The sequence below is a fragment of the Mirounga angustirostris genome, unplaced genomic scaffold (assembly GCF_029215605.1).
Source record: "Mirounga angustirostris isolate CCGP_5_RB_7025 unplaced genomic scaffold, mMirAng1.0.hap1 SCAF_1, whole genome shotgun sequence".
NCBI classification, from domain to species: Eukaryota; Metazoa; Chordata; class Mammalia; order Carnivora; family Phocidae; genus Mirounga; species Mirounga angustirostris.
In genome coordinates this window covers 96,360,179-96,380,725 of record NW_026991709.1, presented here as the reverse complement: position 1 = coordinate 96,380,725, position 20,547 = coordinate 96,360,179, and the positions used below count along the sequence as shown (strand labels likewise).

The 20,547-nt window shown below is 35.9% G+C and overlaps 1 protein-coding gene across 1 annotated transcript in view; it reads right to left on the bottom strand.

The window, feature by feature from the left end:
- ZBBX (zinc finger B-box domain containing) overlaps positions 1-20,547 on the bottom strand; it is a 110,393-nt gene that overhangs the window by 8,618 nt on the left and 81,228 nt on the right. The window contains 4 exon segments of the mRNA XM_064590345.1: positions 6,792-7,049; positions 13,972-14,088; positions 14,861-15,014; positions 18,785-19,092. Coding sequence (XP_064446415.1) covers positions 6,792-7,049; positions 13,972-14,088; positions 14,861-15,014; positions 18,785-19,092 — 837 coding nt within the window.

The following is a 20,547-nucleotide window of genomic DNA, read 5'->3' as shown; positions in this document are numbered from 1 at the left end:
AAAAAGTGGTGCCAGCATATGAGAAAATGAGTGGCCCAGGGAAAAAGTGAAGTATGTAAGAACAAAAGTGATAAAGGAAATAGGAAAGCTAAGTGGTTAGAAACAACCACAAGAGACTATTGCTTGTTAAGTGCTGTGTTTCATTTGTAAATAATGGAATTTACCAATTTATCAAAATAAGAAACCCTTCATTTTCTGATTAAAAACTGTATGGTAATCCTTTTTAGATCCAGTTCAGGCCTATCATACTTCATTTTTGAATTGATCTTTAATGTGAGAATTACCTCCAAGGAGATTTACATTTGATTTTTAGTATTTTAGACTAAGGCAAATGGACGATAGGTACAGATGGATCATAGACTCTCATCCCCCAACCCATAATGAAATGAATAGAAAAAGCAGAAAAAACAAAAATAAAATCAAATCACAAAAGGAGTCAAACAAAGAAAGGGATACAAGTCCACATAATAAACCTGGAAAAGGGGCAACCAAAGAAATAAACAGAAGATTCACTGAGGTATAGCTGGGTGTTACCGCTGTCCACCCACTTTCCTCCCCACCCAATACACACACCAAACTAGTATCAGGAAAAGGAGAGTCATCTAAAGTACAGGTCTCACCAATACCACACCAATTTGGAGATCACTGGTGAAGGGGAAGTAAGAAGAAATTATTTGAAATACTTTTAAAGCCTCTAAGTACCCACTGTAAGATCTTAGCAGAGGCAAGCAAATTAAAACCTGCAGGTGTCCCCATAGGGACAGAACACACTTGAAAACAGGTGCAATGAAGTTTAATATAATCAAGAAGAAGACGAGAGCCCAGGTCCTCCAACAAATTAGGATAAACTCCCCATTCCTTCATCTATTCTCCCATGCTTCTGAGCTGGCAAGATACAGAAAACAATGCAATAACCAACCCACAGATAGTAGCTCCAAAGAGAAGACTGACACATCTCAGGTGGACAGCATTTTAGGGAAAATGTAGTCTCACTGTATCAGAAAAGGCAGAGCATATGAGCAAAGCTGCCCACAGTAAGTATGAACAAGGAAGATACAAAGAAAGGACAGCAACTAGCTATGCAGACAAACTAGAATCTAAGAATTCATAGCATGCAAAGAATGATTAAATAAAAGGTCAATCTAGTAGAAAACAGATCAAGACCATAAGAAAGGACTCCCCATGAGTCCTTTAGCTACAGAAGAAGTAACAAAAATGATATTTTAAAAAAGTGCAACACTGTGAGGAGCCAGTCCAACACGGTGGTATAGAAGACCCTGAACTCACCTCCTTCCATGGCCACACTGAATCTACACCTACATACAGAGCAATTCCTCCTGAAGAAGAACTCAAGGCTGAATGACTGGCTCTTGCACAATAAGAGAGAGAGGGACCACAGGGAAGGGTAAGAGATGGAGACACAGTAATGAAGGGAATCCCATCCCCAATGTGGCAACCTGAAGTGGAGAGGCATATATCACCGAGGGGCCCATGTGCAGAATCCCTCACCCCGGGACACAAAGAAAAAATAGATTTAAAGGGAAATTGAACGATAAGTGAAGGAAATCCACTAACCATAAAATCTGCCAAATGGTGGGAAACTACTGGAAATCACTCCGGGGTTGGAAGCCCTAGTAAGTGCCATTTTTTATGTTCCCCCTCCACCTTGGTAGCACAAACAAAAGCAGGATCCAGGTACTATAGTTGGCCTGCTAGGGCTGACCCGACAAGCCCCAAGCTCCTAGCTTAGAATAGCTCCAGCCATTTCCCCACGACAACCCCAGCATGTTGCGCCCTGGGCCAATCCCACTCATGGGTATAGAAGGAATACACCTCAACATAAAAAAGACCATACATGGCAAATGCAAAGCTAACATTATATTCAACCATGAAAAGCTGAAAGCTTTTCCTCTAAGATCAGGAATAAGACAAGGATGCTCACTTCCACCACTTTTATTGGATTTCCATGTTTTATTCAACATATTCAACACTAGAAGTCCTAGCCACAGCAATTAGGATAGAAAAAGAAAAAAAAGAAAAAAAAAAGCACCCAAATTGGAAAGGAAGAAGTAAAATGGTCACTATTTACAACTGGCATGACACTGTATACAGAAAAACCAAGACTCCACCAAAAAGCTGTAAGAATAAATAAATTCAGTAAAGTCACAGGATACAAAATTAATATACAGAATCAGTCACATTTCTATACACTAGTAATAAGGTATTAAAAAGAGAAATGAATCCCATTTATAACTGCATTAAAAAGAATAAAATACCGGGCGCCTGGGTGGCTCAGTTGGTTAAGCGACTGCCTTCGGCTCAGGTCATGATCCTGGAGTCCTGGGATCGAGTCCCGAATCGGGCTCCCTGCTTGGCGGGGAGCCTGCTTCTCCCTCTGACCCTCCCCCCTCTCATGTGCTCTCTCTCTCTCTCTCATTCTCTCTGTCTCAAATAAATAAATAAAATCTTAAAAAAAAAAAAAGAATAAAATACCTAGAACTAAATTTAAGGAGGTAAAGACCTGTACTCTGAAAACTATAAAACACTGATGTAAGAAATAGAAACAACATAAATAATAAAAAAGATACAATGTGCTCCTGGATTGGAAGAATAAATATTTTTAAAATGTCCATTCTACCCAAAACAATCCAATGATTCAATGCAAATTCCATCAAAATATCAATAGCATATTTTACAAATCTAGACCAAAGAATCTTAAAATTTGAATGGAGCCATAAATGATCCCAGTCTCTTTAATAAATGGTATTGAGAAAACTGACAGCTATATACAGAAGAATGAAACTGTACCACTATTTTATACCATATATAAAAATAAATTCAAAATGGATTAAAGACTTGAAACGTAACACCTAAAACCATAAAACTCCTAGAAGAAACCATAGGCAGTGAACTACAGCATTGGTCTTAGCAATATATATTATTAAATATTTTTGGACCAGTATTCTCAGGCAAGGGCAACAAAATCTAAAATAAACAAATGGGATTACAGCAAACTAAAAAGCAAAGGAAACCATCAACAAAATGGAAAGGTAGCCTACTGAATGGGAGAAGAATATTTGCAAATCATACAGCCAATAATAGGTTCATATTCAAAATACAAAAAGAACTTATACAACTCAGTATCAAAAAACAAACAAACAATGTAATTAAAAACTGGGCAGAGGACCTAAACAGACATTTTTCCAAAGAAGACATACAGATGGCCAATAGGCATATTAAAAGATGCTCTATATCATAATCACCTCCCACCTGTCAGATTGGCTATTATCAATAAAACAAAAACAAAAAAGTAACTAGTGTTAGTGAGGATATGAAAAAAAGGGAACCCTTGTACACTGTTGGTGGAAATATAAATTGGTACAACTACTATGGAAAACAATATAGAAGTTACTAAAAAAGTTAAAGATAGAACTACCGTACAATCCAGCAATTTTATTTCTGGATTATCTGAATAAAATGAAAACACCAATTCAAAGAGATACCTGCACCCCTATGTTCATTGCAGCATTATTTAAAATAGCCACGATATAGAAGCAACCTGAATGTCCATCAATATATGAATGGATAAAGATGTGAGATACACACAGACACACAGACACACACACACACACACACACCCCAGAATATTACTCAGACACAAAAAGAGAATGAAATCTTGCCATTTGTAACAACATGGATGGACCTAGAGGATATTATGCTGAGTGAAATAAGTCAGACTGAGAAAAACAAATACCATTTGATTTCACTTATATGTGGAATCTAAGAAAACAAAACAAAACAATTAAACACATAAAACAAAACAGAACAGTTTCATAGATCTAGGAAACAAACTCTTGGTTACCAGAGTGGTAAGGAGTGAGGGGGTGAGCAAAACAGGTATAGACAATAGCATGTCAGACATCAAAAAGAAAAAAAAATCCAATGGTCCTGGATTGGATTCTGTACCAGAAAAAAAACAAGTATAATGAACACCATTGAGACAAATTTTAAAAATTAGATATGTACTGTGGATTAGAGAATCACATTGTATCAATATCAAATTTTTGATTATTATGATTCTTGAGAAAATGTTCTTGTTCCTGGGTAATACACATTGAAGTATTTTTTTGATCAAGGGTCATAATCTTTATAACTTTCTCTCAAATGGTTCACAAGAAAGGGCAGTGTGTGTGTGTGTGTGTGTGTGTACATATCTAAGCAGGGCAAAAGACAGATAAATAGTGAATTGGATAAAGAGTATACAGGAGTTTGTATTTTCTTGCATTCTTGCAAATTTTCTATAAATTTGAAATCTATAAAAGTAAAAATTTACCAAAAAAATCAAAACAATACCTTTAGAGAGCTAATTTATTAAATCAAATCCATTATTTATTAAATCAATCAATAAAGAATATTCTATAACTATAGCTGAAAATTAAACTTTCAACATAGAACACAAGTTTAAGATAAAGTAGTAAATGCAAAGGAAAATAAAAACTGGTTAAAATAGTTGAAGAAAATATAAGTAAATACATTGTACAAAGAAGATCCAACATAGACAAAATAGGTTTGTCAGCAGGAGAAAGCCAAGTGGAACAGAAAAGCAATTCAAACATACAACAGCAGAAAATTTCTCTGAAAATAAGGAGCAATTTATTCTACAGAAAGAAAGAGAGCCCTGTGCTTTATGAAATGCTCAATTATTGATATTGAAACACATTCCTGGTCCAGTTATTGAATTTCAAAGATTAAGAAAGAAATTCTTCAAACATCTAGTCAGGAAAGAACCCTGTCACATGCAAGAGAGAGAGTGAAGTAAAAAATCAAGGTGACCTCAGACTACTTCATAGCAGAATTCAGACCCAGAAAGCAAAGAATCAGTATATACAAGGTTTACAGGTCAAATGACCCAAGGAACTTACCCTCAGCTGATTTGCCATTGAATATAAAGGAAGCATGCATTCTCAAACATGAGAGAACTCGAGCAGTAGAGCTACCAGGAGCCCTACCTGGGGGCAAAACTATTCGACAATTAAATTTAACCAAACAAAAGTTAAAAGGAAAAACTTGATGTTAAACTAACTAACATTAAAAATCAGGGACAGAAGACAGTGGAGAAATGTCTGCTAAGTCCAGAGGAAAAAAAAATTGTGATCCACTAAATTAATCTAGCTAACTTGCCAATCGACCATAAAGATGAAACAGGCATTCTCAAGAATTCCATAATCAAATCGTCTAGAGATGAATCAAAATAAAAGGCTCAAAATTGGAAAGTCATAATAAAAATGCCAGTACTGATCATTTAATCTTATATGAATTTTCACGAAGAAAAAAAATAAAAGGAAACCTTAAAAAATGAAAAATAGTAATATAATTAAAATAGCAATATGTTCAATTATATAAATATAATTTATATATAAATATGTATATTTATATATATAATTTTTTTATAAATCACATGTGGTTAAAAAAAAAAAAAAAAAACAGGGGCACCTGGGTGGCCTAGTCAGTTGAGACTCCTACTCTTGGTCTCTGCTGAGGTCCTTATCTCAGCGTCATGGGATCAAGCCCCGCCTCGGGCTTATCAGCTTAACAGGAGTCTGCTGAAGTTTCTCTCTCCCTCTGCCCCTCCCCTGTGTGCTCTTGCGCACTCTCTCTCTCAAATAAATGGATAAATATTAAAAAAAAAAAAAAAAGAACAAATGAGTCCTCATCTTTAATTTTAGGGATTTAATCGTTATTGTCTAAAACTAAGTCATATATAGTTACAAATGGCCTTTGGCCTTCATAGCTTAATGTTTCTTTTTTCCTTTTTCCTTAATTTTTAAAAGGATATTTATAAAAAATTACAGGATAGACCATATAAAATTACCAATATTCCACTGTTTCTTGTGTACAAAATGGCAGTTTCATATATTTCAACTTAATATTTTTGTGATGAAAAAATACTTTTCTGAAATGTACAATTTCCTTTGGTTTCATTTCAATTTTTCTTTTGGTAAACTGGGTAAATACATAATTATTTAAAAATATGTAGAGCATAAATATATTTTTATAAAATTTTTACTGTCTTTCCTTCAATTTTTCATCCTTCTAACTATGTATTTCTATATGAATACTCATGATGCTCATCAAATAACATGGTTGTTCTCGGAGGAGTAAGATTTTGTGGGGATTTTGGCTTCCTTTTTAGTATTTTTTTGTATTTCTTTCAAGGATATGGTTATGATTTGCTTGACTGCAACCACTGAGGTTTAGGAAAGAGAATGCACAAGTATAATTTCTCCTTAAACCGGTCTGCCAACCAGCATTGACATCAACTGGGTACTTGTCAGATGTGCAGAATCCTGGGCCCCACCCCAGAATCTGCATTGTAATAAGACCCCCCAGGGCATTTGTATACACATTGAAATTGGACAAATACTGCTTTAAAAGATCTAACAGCTCAATTCTCCAACAAGGGTGTTGGGTGGTGGCTTTCATAAAGCTACAGAGATTAGCCACTCAGAGGGGCTGTAGAAAGGAGAAAAAAATTATTTTGCTGTCCACATGAAGTTCCTTATGCTATATTTTAACTGTGTATTACGTAGGCGAAGGGAGCCATCTCTGGTGTGGGCATCCATACGTTTTATAACATTCTCAGGGTGACATCAGGGAACATCCAAGGAAACAAATACAAAGGTTGGTGGTTAAATAAGGGAAAGGGAAAGCCTTGTTTTCTTGGAACGTGATTATGAAGAATCAAGCAGAAGGCAGAGTTACATTGTCTATAGTGAAAAAAATAGCATTACCTGAAAGATTTCTCAGCACATTTAATTCTTTTTCCAAACTGTCTAAGGTTTGCTGATCAGCAGTGCCATCTAAGAAAGGCTCAGTGTGGTCAGTAATATCAATATATTCAATTTCTGAAATTTCAGAAGCAGCTCTAGATAATGGTCGAGCAGCCGCACTTCTTGATCGAGGATGGGAGGAAACAAGGCAGCTGGAGCTTTTTTTAACAGGGTTGGAAAGGGGTAAATTTGCTGTTGAAGGTCTCTGTGATATCTGGCCTAAAACGAAAGATAAAAAATTTTTATATCAACTTTTTCGAAAATTCTGAATGAATGCTTAAAGATATAAAATACCAACCCCCTAAATCTAGAGCAGTTAAGGTCATGGAATAGAGTGTAAGAGAAAGTGGATTTTAAATTATCATGCATTCTGGTTTACCACAATGTTTTAATCCCAAGTTACTTTCCCTATGTCATAAAGAACACTTCTGGGCTATTTTTCCCTTTTTTTCTACATTCAGAAAAAAGACAAGCCAATTTTAAATTAACTAAAGCAAGACATCTGTAAACCAAGTTAATTCCAGAACAATTCAGTGTCTAATCTTTTTTCCCAATGTCCAGTCTTATAGCCTATTCCATAAACATCCCAAACTGTGTCGTGTTTCTTAAATTCTAGGATGATACCACACTGTGCCTTCTAAGAGTAAGAATAGAATAGACATGGTACCACTTCCTAGTGAATTTTATTTGATGGTGTCTAACATTCTTCTATTAAGACAAATATGGAGACAAAATACTAGTATGCAAAATCTTCTAGAAAAACACAGGCTTTAAAGAAATTGAGATCATATTTCTAATTTTCCTAAATATGAATTCACTTTCTGCTGTTTTAGAGGGCACTTTAGTGGAAAAGTTCCAGAAACACAGATCTAACTCAGGTTATTACTTTGTTCCACTAAGTCGCTTTGGCAGGCAACTTTATCTTCACCTATTTCAAAGGCTGATTTAATTGGTTTATTTAACATGTGTGTTTCTTTCATAGTAGGAAAAAAAATCTCTTCAAATCCTACACTAACACAAAATAACTATCTCTCTCTCTCTCTCTCTCTCTATCTACATATATCTATCTACCTAGCTGTCAATAGATACATATATCTATTTTATGGTACTGCTCACAAGATTCTTTAATGAAGGCCAAGGAAATATTCAAAGTACAAATTTAGATTCAGAGTGTAGGTATATTTTTATATGTACTAAATCACTGTCCTTATTTAGATTAATATATTTATATTAAATATAAATAATTTATAAGATAACCTTGTAGTCCCTTAACACAAATTGTCTTTGTGTAAAATACTGGATTATTTAAAGAAGCGCTATTGTCAATATCCTGAAAGTCATGATTTGAATGAACATATTCCATTATAACATTATGCCCATTTAACTCAAAGGAAAATGTAAGATTCAGAAGAGTAACTATAGGTAGTTGTCATGTATTAAACATTTAATAACTACTGTTTGTCTTTTTTTTAGCTTAAAAATCTACTTTGAATGTAGCTAGTACCCTAAGAAGCATCTTTAATGCAGTATGTAATTATTTAAGCAATTAAAACTGACTAAGGTAAGTCCCAAAGGGCACCAATTTTAATGAACATTTCAGAAACCAATTTTGAAAACATTTTTTGTTGGAATGAAATTATGAATAAATTAAAATAAGATTCTGACCTTTTTGTCTATGTGCACAGAGACAATTATGAAGAAAAATCACTGACAAAAATGCATCTATGTCTGAAGACATATAAATGTAAATATCCCTATGGATTACTTTAATGGCTAGAATTTGGAAATAATTTCCCCTTTTACCTCTAATACACAAGAGTACATCATATATAAAATACACAAATACATAAAAATACATGATACACAAAAAATCAACCTTGCCGGGCGCCTGGGTGGCTCAGTTGGTTAAGCGACTGCCTTCGGCTCAGGTCATGATCCTGGAGTCCCGGGATCGAGTCCCACATTGGGCTCCCTGCTCGGCAGGGAGTCTGCTTCTCCCTCTGGCCCTCCCCCCTCTCATGTGCTCTCTCTCATTCTCTCTCTCTCAAATAAATAAATAAAATCTTAAAAAAAAAAATCAACCTTGCCATTCCTCCATAATAAAGCAGTAGTAGGAACAGCCATCGTGGAAGCATGTGAGTATAACAATAATTCAACGTATGAATTGAAACTTCTGCATCTGTGGAGAAAACGAGACCCTTCTATTTGTACTGTGCTCTGTCCCAGTCAAGTAAAATTCAGAGGAATGCAGAACTCTGATTAAAATAAAGCAAGTGGAAGACGTTATGAGGAAGAACTGGACTTCTGCCAACACAGGCAAATATGAGTTGAGAAACATTTAGCATAATATAGATGCCCTTCAGAAGATTCAGAAGAGCACAAACACTTGCTGAACTCTTGTGACATCTGGTTGCCACAGTATTAGAGGTTAATTGATCCCAGTTGAGGAAAAAAGGACACTGGGGGTGGGGCAGACTTATGCTTAGCATGCAGCAAACAGACCATCTTTTTTATGGAAAATATGTTTAAAGGGTAATTTAAAGTCCCCAAAACGTAGAAAGAGACAGAAGAAGCTTCAATCTGGCCCTCGATTTTATTTATTTATTTTGTTTATTTAGTGAGTATATCGTTCTCTCCTCAAGCTTATTAATGTAGAAGCTTATTGATGTTGAGGCTGGGGTTACGATTTGAAACACCACCAAGACTGACACTAATGAAAAATGCCATGATTGAAGGGAACATTCCATAATTTTTTTAGAAGTCCAGTTTGTAGATTAGAAACAGAAGAAATTCCTTTTGGAGTAACTCGTGTCATTGCTCGCAGTGTAATCTTAGGAAATTATAGATTACCACTGACCACAGTTATAGTCTAAAAATAACAAAAGAAAGTGTTCCTGGTATTGGCTAAAGTATATGCTCTATGACTACTAATGAGACCATGCCATATATTGGTAAGATAAAAGAGAAGGGCGCTCTGCACTATATTAATGGGCATAAGAATGCTGATGAGGATATGAAAGTATGAACCACTCACTGGATGGTATTTAGTACAATAACTCTTATTGCTAGTCTAAATAAAAACATTAGAATTGGATGAAACATCAGCAGAGCAACATGCTTTTTGCACAGTGTTTTAATAACAAAAAATATCTGATCAAAGGAGCCACTATTTTATTCCTGAATAAAGGTTGCAAAACATCACTGCCTTTTGACATTCTTGTTCTACTGTGTAAATTACTAAGCATTTATACATAAAACCATAAAAATGTATTTTCTAAGAGTTCTTAGCACATACATGGACATTTTATTTAGCAGTGTGGGTTAGTAGAAAGAAGGCTAAAGTGGGAAGCACTTGCCCAGTCTCACTGAATTAGAAATCACCTGGTGACCTGAGACATGCAAATTTGTATTTCATCCGCAAAAGTTAGGAGGAATTAAGGGGTTGGACAGAATGATGTCTTAAATCCCCTCCAACTCTGAGAGCCTATGAATTAATACCCAATCCAATTAAATTACAAAATCATTTCTCAAATCCTAAAATTGGCAGGCACTCTGTCAGGATCAGGGTACGCAAAAGTGAACGAGACATTGCCTCTACCCTCAAGTTGTACTCCACACTAACACACAGTCCTGCTCTCCTGCTTCACTCCTTCAAACATGCTTGCTTAGTGCTGACAATATGCCAGGCTGTGTTCCATCACTGAGGACGCAACCAAGAAAAGGACAGGCTAGGTCCTCACTTTCTTTCCAACCAAGCGTAGGATGAGCAGAAAATAAACAAGTAAGATAATTTCATCTAGTAATAGGTTCTAGGAGAAGGACAAAAGAAGGTTAATGTGATTGGGGGGGTCTCAAGAGACTAGCATCAGGGGCACCTGGGTGGCTCAGCCGTTAAATCGAAGGCTCTGCCTTTGGCTCAGGTCATGATCCCAGGGTCTTGGGATCAAGCCCCGCGTCAGGCTCCCTGCTCGGCGGGAAGCCTGCTTCTCCCTCTCCCACTCCCCCTGCTTGTGTTCCCTCTCTCGCTGTGTTTCTCTCTGTCAAATAAATAAAATCTTAAAAAAAAAAAAAAAAAAGAGGCTAGCATCAGGTAGGGTGGTTTCAGAAGGCCTCTCTAAGGAGGCAGCATCTGGCTGAGATGGAAAAATGGGAAAGAATCGATCATATGAAAAAGGGTGTGAAGCGGGAGAAAGAGGCTATAGACCATCCCAGGTTAGATGGAAGAGCAAATTCTAAAGCTAACAAGCGAGAGCGTGGCCTGTGTGAGGACAAAAAGAAGCCAGCCTACCTGCACTGTGGGAGAGGGTGTGGTTGGCAGTCGGGCAGGGCCAACTCAGTAGTCTGCTCTGTGATGTCTGGTAAGAAATGTTGGGGTTTTTTTTTTCTGTCTTCTATAAGAAGCTATAAAATGCTTTTAAGCAGGAGATTAACAAGATGCAATTTATACTTTAAGTTTACAGAAAATGTGATGAGCTCCCTATAAACTATAAACAATTTTATGACTATAAACAATTCACTCACTGACTATAAACAGTAGAATTTGATGGAAATTACTTATTGAAACTTATTTTCAGGAAAGGCAAAATGTGAAATTGAGAGACAAATGAGAGATGAAGGACAACTGGCTTGGGCTCATCTTAGGCAATGAAGGTAGAAGTGGTCAGATTTGGGATCAGTATTAGTGCTGAAATCAGCAGGCTCTAGGAATGATCAGGCTGTGGCGGGTAAGAGACAGACAAGATGGCTCCTGATTTGGAGACTTACCGATGTTTATATGGTCGTGCAGACAGACATGGGAAGATGCGGTGGGCAAGCAGGAGGTTTTGGCAGGGCTTGGGGAGGATCAATGGGCTTGCTGCTAAACACAGCTGTATTTCATAGCTATCATGTTTCTACATTCACAAACTTAAAAATCTTACAGAAGAATTCCTTTATACACTAGCATCAGTTCAGAAGATAAGATTTCGATAACTTATGACATAGCCAGAAAAATTTTATTTTTATTTCAGGCTACTGAAATATTTCAGAATGTCCTTTCCCTCCGCTCCTAACTGGTAAATCTTATTAATTCTTTAAGACTCAGGTGAAATGTCACCTGGTCTCTAATGCCTTGGTGACCTACACCTTTTAATGACAAAGCAATCACTTTACCATCTCCATTCCTAAAAAGACTGCACGTGTACCTACCTCTATTATAACTGATCACATGTACTATTATTATTAATTACCTGTCAGTCTCCAAAAGTATGTTACTCACAGTCCTTTAATAAAATGTGTATTCTATATGGGGTGATTTATGTGTTCATGTATCTATATAGCAACTTTCCCTAAGTATGATTTTTGGACTGTCTACAACAGCATAACATGGAATTGTTGATAAGATAAATGCAAATTCCTAGACCTTCTCTCAACTTTAATAAATCAGAATCTTAAGAGTGAGGTGGCGAAATCCACACTACAACAGGTTTCCCAGGTGGTTATACTTACGCTAACATTCGAGAATCTCTGCACTAGACTATGCTCTTGGGATACAGGGACCGGGGCTGATTTTGTATCACCAGTGTCTGGCAATGCCTGGCCTACAGTAAGTGCTCCTACAAATTTTTTTTTTTTTTTAAAGATTTTATTTATTTATTTGACAGAGAGAGACACAGCGAGAGAGGGAACACAAGCAGAGGGAGTGGGAGAGGGAGAAGCAGGCCTCCCGCAGAGCAGGGAGCCTGATGTGGGGCTCGATCCCAGGACCCCGGGATCATGACCTGAGCCGAAGGCAGGCGCTTAACGACTGAGCCACCCAGGCGCCCCATCCTACAAATGTTTTTTATAGTAAATTATTGACTTCAACTGATCAAATTGATACTAAATTGATACGTAAAGGTATTTGGCTACTTATTTATAAAAATTTGTCTTAGTAACAAATTTCTCATAGCACCCATGTGAATTTGTTTTCAGCAATATATGGTAACTTAAAACAGTTCCTTTGACCGCCTGAGAAGGGAGCTACCAGTAGTTTTGAAGCTGCTTGAGACTTTGATGTGAGAACAGGTATCTAATCATAGAGCCAAAAAACATTTATCATAAACGGATGGTTTTTCTACTAAAAATAAAAAATAAAAAAAAAATAAATCTGACAGATTCTCAACAGAAATGCATATAAAAGGGATTTAAGCTAGCCAAGGAGTTTGAATCATAGGATTTAGGGCAAGAGAGATACAAATTTTGCATATTTGGACAAATCATATGTAATGAAATCTCTGGCTTGAAGATGGCCCTCAACGAAGGCAAATAACCCCTCTGTCAAGTGTTCCTCCTAAACCTGTGTGCTCCCGGAGATCAGGGAACATGACTTATGCATCCCTTTTCCCCCAGGGCCCAGCATCAGGCCAATATACTCAACACATGTCTGTTGAATTGCCTTAATTCATTAGTCATCTACAGCAACTTCACATGAAATTCAGCATAAAGCAAAGTTACTGCAGCAGGTGTTACTGGATAATAATAATGACCTAATAAAACTACTGATTTTAATGATGTCAAAATTCTCTGTGTACACTCTCTAGGAAAATATCACAGTGAGATTCAACATGTCAAAAGAGTTACCATGTAGATAATCTTAAAATTATTTTGGTTAGAGACTGGAGTTAATGAACTTAAATCAAGATTCCAGGCTTAACACATTCAGCACTAGGTGTAGAACAGAGGTGTCTCAACCACGGCTACAAGCAGCAATCTTAACCTAAACCATTCCTTTCACAAATGGCTATGTCTTATCATAATATGAACCAAGTGGATGATATGCAAAATCTAGTAAAAATACACTGCTGAGAGTGTAATAAAACTGAGTATGTATTTTATAAGGATTGTTTAAAATATACACCATACCCTGAGCTACATTACAAAAATATTATTCACTAATACATTGTTGCAAAAATAACTAAGACTTAACTCATGTTGTTGAAAAGAACATGACTAGTCTTGCTTTTTTGATTTTGGAAGAAAAATGTAAGGCAGCCAGTTAAAATGAATAAGTTCACATTATGAAACTGCAAAAATTTTCAGGTACCTAGTAAACCGCTCAGAGACAAACTAAAAAACACAGTGAGTCATCAGTATGGCACTGTGGCCTTCCAGCTGATCTTACCCATCTTTTGTTGTGTTCTACTCATTGACAGGTTCTGGGCACTCTGCAGAACACCCAAGGCGACTGCATTATCAGCATATGCACTTATGCTACGGTCTGGGATCCACTCTCTGTCTCCTGGATGGAAAAATGGTAAACTAATTTAAATCATTAAAGGAGAGAAATCCATGTTATTGCTTTACTTATCGTCTTACTGGATAATACTTAGCTAAATAAGGAACAATGATAACAGTAAGGTATATATTATAAAAGAAATCTCATAATTATACAATAAAAACCATTAAATTTGCATAGCATAATAAAAAGAAATAAAACTCTAAATTGCAAAGATATTACACACACACACACATTTGAATAAAAACAAACACTTTTTCAAGTATACAACAATATAACATAAAGTATAGTAGTTTGTACATGAATAAACACATCTGAATACATGGGAAACCTAAGAATATAGGTGACACCATGACCTAACTTTCAGAAGGAAATTCCAGCTATGTCTCAAAAATCTCACATATCCTGAGATTTTGAGATTTGCTTTTAAGATGGTATTTAAGAATCATCATATAATACTGAGCAGCTAATGAACTGATTCAAAGAATTTCTATTTCACAATTTAGTAAAGGCTCCATTTCTAAATTCTAAAAATAATCTCTCCTCAGTCTCATTTTACTTATGTTCTCTCACATTGTGAGAGTAGCCTCAAATATAAATATGTGGCAACTCACACAGGGTTAATAATTTCAGCTGGAGAAGAAGAAAATGACTTTCTTCATTGAACAGAATTGCCCAGTATTTCCTAAAATGAGGATGAGCTGTTTAAAAAGAAAAAGTGTCAGAAAATTGTTAGGTTGGTCCACAGTCCATCTGATTTCATGTCTGAATTTACCTGCAATTGTAATCCTAGTACTGGAATAGCTGCATTCTAAGCTATGAGAAGAAAGGAAGTTGAGTCTTTCATTTTTATCAAAAACAAAGAATCTTTCAAGTCCTTGATATTGTTCAGTTATAGGCTTACTTCTGAGGGCTATTTCTTGTAACAACTAGGAAACAAAATAGTTAACAACATTAAGTTTATTTTATCTCATTAACACAAAGCAGCACATTCCTTCATTGAGCACCTACTATATTCTTGGCACAGATTCTGCCCTCATCAGATTTAGGTTCTAGTAGTGAAGACATAGACAATACCACGACATTTATATATAGTAAGTTCTGAAAAATATATAAACCACAATTAGGATAATTATCCGAAAGTTGCCATCGATCCAAGGAGGACAGAAGTTCACAAAAGAAAAGTTCTCCTTTCTCTCTTATTTTCCTCCCTTAGTGTCTTTGCACATAAGTTACTCTGGAAAACAGAATCTCCCTCATATGTTGTGCTTTTGAATTAGTATCTTCGTCTATACATAAACTAATTTCAAAGATGAAAGTAGAATACCAAGGGAAATAAATCTGGTCATAGACAAAATCCAAGTTAACAAAATACTTATCATGAAGCAAACATCCATGCAGTAAAATGAGTCAAGAGTGAGCTAAGTAATTTGAGAAGTTCATACAATTAGAAACTAGCAGACCTAGGTCTGGCTGATGTGAAGCCTAGGCTTATTTTCCCACCCTATGAATTCATTTTGTGGTATGCTTTCATCCTAGGGAAGAATATTAATGGGATTAAAACATACATGAGTCTAGTAAGAAACAGATTAGAGATTCAGACATGAGAGCTCTAGATGGGCTTAAAACATAATCAGAGTGCTCTCAGTATTTAACAGTTCCCTAATGGATCTAATTAATGCCCAAATGCAGTCTGTTTCAGGGTAGTAAACAATACAAAAAAATTATGATAACTCAATTCAAATTTATAAGACATAAATGATAAAATATTACAAAACAAAGCTAGTGACTGATAAAGCACCTCCTTCAAAGACAAGTCCAAGTTGGCTCTACTCATGGAATCTTCCCTGGCTGTCCCAGATACTGATTATCAATTTACGGCACCCCTTCAGCTCTAGTGCAGCTTTTATTTGGATTAGACAACTGCAAACCTGGAACGTTTTCTAAAAGCATCAGTTGAGAGATAAGAACAAAGAAAGTGCGTTGGTTTGTTTCCCAAACTCACAAAGTTAACTACTGGTGGTGTCAGACCAGAACCAAGAGCCCCTAACTAGTCCATGTTCTTCCTGGCACCCAACCCTACCCCACTGCTGATGCTCTACAACTTGGTACTGAATTCCATAGTTTCCACCTTTATGAAGGACTCAGTGTCTGAAAACTGAAGTGCAAAATGAACTATTGTGCACTCAAGTGCAAGTCAAGTAATTCTGCTAAAAATTGCCCCTATCGCTCACTCTTAAATTTTCTACTGCAGCAACATAGATTTTTAAGTAGTCTCTGCTCAAAGAATGGCTTCTACTAGAGCAGGAGGAGAATAAAAACAGTTCATGTCTAGTCATCACGGATGAAAACAAAGTAGATTCTACCGCTATACATAAAACACCATTCTCTATGGCATAATCATTTACCACTTTTTTTTTTTTTACAGTAGTAGTATAAGTAATCAGAATATGATTAGTAGCTTTGTAATATTTCAAATTCTAATTATGTAATACTTTAAATATGCAGATTATGTATTATATATAACATGACTTGATCACACAATTTAATATCAATAATTTAAAATATTTGTTTCATGGGCGCCAAGGTGGCTCAGTCAGTTGAATGTCTGACTCTTGGTTTCAGCTCAGGTCATGATATTGCAATAGTGGGATTGAGCCCGGTGTCGGGCTCCACACTCAGCATGGAGTCTTCTTCAGATTCCCTCTCTACCCATCTCCTACCCTCTCAAATAAATAAATAAATACATACATAAATAAACTCTTTAAAAAATATATTTGCTTCAGATATCCATACCAAAAAAATTAGTCTTTAGAGCTAATTGTATTATTGCACTGAAGTAGACATACTTAATTCCAATGCATGTTTTTGACTATTATATCTGAATGAGTCCATAAAAAGTTTTTTTTTTTTTCCTAAGATTTTATTTATTTATTTAACAGAGAGAGACACAGCGAGAGAGGGAACACAAGCAGGGGGAGTAGGAGAGGGAGAAGCAGGGAGCGGGGAGCCCAATGTGGGGCTCGATCCCAGGACCCTGTGATCATGACCTGAGCCGAGGGCAGACGCTTAACGACTGAGCCACCCAGGCGCCCCTGAATCCATGAAAAGTTACAATTGTCTTAAATGTTTCCAAAAATACTGACTTATCTCTATATGTCCTTTTACATTTAAATTTTAATGCCATATTTTTGAGATGTAACTATATCAACAAAAGTAGTCCTATGTCATTCATTTTAACTGCTCGATTGCTTTCCATTATACAAATCACCAAAGATTACATATCTGCGAGCTTTGGCCAAATGCCTTTTATTAGGTTATAGCAGAGAATGTCTCCCCCTAGGGCACCGATCAGGCAGGCTTGCACCCAATATAAAAGAATTGGGGTCCTTCTGCTCAGGATTCCTCTCCCATAACACAGGACACTGCATGAGTAGATTGTCACCTAGCCCTCTTCATGAGGCCATGTGGAAATTGGAAAATTAGAGTTCTGCTTGCAGAAATTCAGTCTGATTGTTTTCTTCACTGGGGGAGGAGGAAGAAAAGCTCATCTGCAATGAGGCTTTGTTTTTTGAGATCTATTATGGGCTACATTGTGAGAACGTCTTCTAGAAGGGATTGGATTTCTTTTGGCAGACACATTAAGGTATCAATAGATGGATTAAAATTAATGTGAATTTGTTGGCTTGGAGCTCCTGAGCAAGAAATGTATATTTACACTGTAACCCTATGTTAAAAGAAAGCCCAAGATTTCCATTTTTCAGGTAAGATATTTTATTGACCTGTCCCAGATCCTCTGCAAGAATCAGTTTCTCTTCATCGTGTTGCATCTGTGAGTGTATCTCCCAGGGTATCCCTCCGGTGATGGAGAACACTTCTAGGGTTCAAAAGTTTTTGCAAAGGTCTCAGCTCCAATTTTGCACTTCAGAAAGGAAGAAGACCCATCACAAAGTGGGCCCAAAAATCCAATCCCCCAAGCAGAAGTGGCAGGAGATCAACAGTCATTCTTCTATGTTTTTGGTCCCACCTTCACTTCAGGCACCATGGAGATTCATTTCAAATGACTTTGAAGGATTGTTAAAAATTTGACTTGCCTGATTTCCAAAAAATGTATTAGGTAATCACGATTACCTAAGATTTTTAATATATAGAACAGAGATTCAAATATAGTTTCAAAACTTGGCATTAATGCAACAATGAGCGACTTTACTTTTTCCTCTAAGATGAAATGAAAACTATACCCCTATTTTCTTTATTAGCCATGTTTTTGAAGGAACTGCCTTTAAAACCTTATACTTACATTAAGCCACAAAAACTGGTTCTATCTACATACTGCATTTATTTCATTTTAACCAGTGACTATACAGTAAAAAGCTAGAAAGGATTATACTAAATTATTCATAATAATAAATTTCATTTAGAAAAGTAACAGCTCTCTTTCTATGATACATGAGGTGGGCCTTAAAGTTTTGTCACCCAAAACCGTTTGTTATAATGGCATTTATCATATTAGAATTTGTCCTGTAGGTCATTAACATTCTTTCCTGTGTGAGTCATTCTTCAACTATCTCATGATAATATAAGGTAGCACATTTTAACTTTAATAGGTAGTAATGTTTCAGAATATATGGTGTCATATAAAATTTCTTATGATGCTTCATATAGAACTTTTAATATAACAAACATAATAGAGATTTACCAGTGGTGACTCTGTAGTTTTAGAATCTTCAAAGTTTGGCCTCTCATGCAGATTGTTAAATTCCAAGGATTCTTTGATGTCCTGAGATAATTGTTCCTTAATGGAAGGTTTTTTTAAATCTATACTTGGCAAAGAATCCTTGCTCTCAAGTGATAGGCAGGAATCACCAGACTTTTGATTACTTTCCATATCTATCATTTTCTCCTTGAAATTTCTTTCAGAAAAGCTGCTTTCCCCTAATTTCTCAATGGCAGGAGAATAAACATCAGGATCCACAATGATGTCAAATTCTGCATTTGAAGTTCCTGCTGTTGAAAACAATTATTTATGAAAGTTAAATAAACTGATTAAACTGTTAATAAACCAAAACTTCTGTGGTGTAAACCTTTACCAATAAGCACTATTTTATCAACACTTCTTTACTGAGATCTCAATGTTAAAATACTTTTACTCTGCCTATGTTTAAAAATGATAATCATAATTTACTGATGTATTCAAAACTTAATGGACCAGACTCATGGAAGGAGGCAAGATTTTATTTTGTAATAAAATAAAAATTGATGCGTATTTTTATTTCAGCCTCTGGTTCAATTCCCACTTTCCTACATCCTCTCCCACTCAAGTTTTACAATGGCAATTTATGAAAAATAATGCAGAGAGAACTGTATTTCCACATTTTGCCTCTTTTCCTTAGCATGCCTAGTGATGAGGTGAGGACAAGGGGAAATCTGCAGATGAAAGAGCAGGACCAGTTAGGGGCACAGAAAATGTTTCAGCTGGGACACTTGCCTCTGGAAAGCTACAAAATGAGCAAGATTATATTAGTCACCACCTATTATGTCTGCTTTAAATAAATGAGTTGCTTTAGATCATTGGTTTTCAACCTGGGTGCACAATGGAATTATCTGAAGGTACTCTTTAAAATTGTCAGTGTATGAGCCTGACCTCAAACCAATTAAATCAGACACTGGGAGTGGTATTCAAGCACTGTTTTTTTCCACCTCTCTCCACCAAGTTCTCCAGGTGATTATAATGTGCAGCCAAGGCTGTGAAACATTGGTCTAAATTTTAGGAAGAATAAAAGTTCTTTAACTATTTTTGCACCATACTGCATTCATTTTAAATGAAAATATGTGTATCATTATCCAGATTGAATATCACTTCATCTGATTATCCCTATGCTCTTTCCAATATAAATATCTTATCTCTATAAATAGATGGTGTAAAATAGTAAAGGCTATGACTAAAATACTCTCCAGTGATGTAAATTCTTGCCTGGCTGCCAAAGGACTTACTCGTTGCAATCAAATGTTCGTATAGCTTGGCAATTACACATAGTATTTAGAACCTCCATTTCCAGCAACTATCACCTCTTAAATCACCCAAGTACTATGAGAAATACAGTAACTTGTATATCAGAGAAATACTTTTACATGCAAAACTTTATAAAAGCTATTCAATTTAAGGAAACTTCCATGAATGCTGTATTTTCCTCTTAAGGTTGAATAGAAATTAGTTGATTTTTTGGTACAAAGAGATGCTATTCCCTATATGTAAAGGCCTACAACTAACCTCTGCAATATTTTTGCAAGGTTGCAAAATTCCATTATTAGGATCAATTGCTGCTGAAGAGGTGACAAAGGAGCCTTTTAATACTCTTTAAAAATGTGATGCAGAAAGTATAGATATGATTTAATCTGTTCATTGGAAGTCCTATTAAGTCATAAAAATCAGATGTCTTGGTTCAACATTAGAAAATTGAT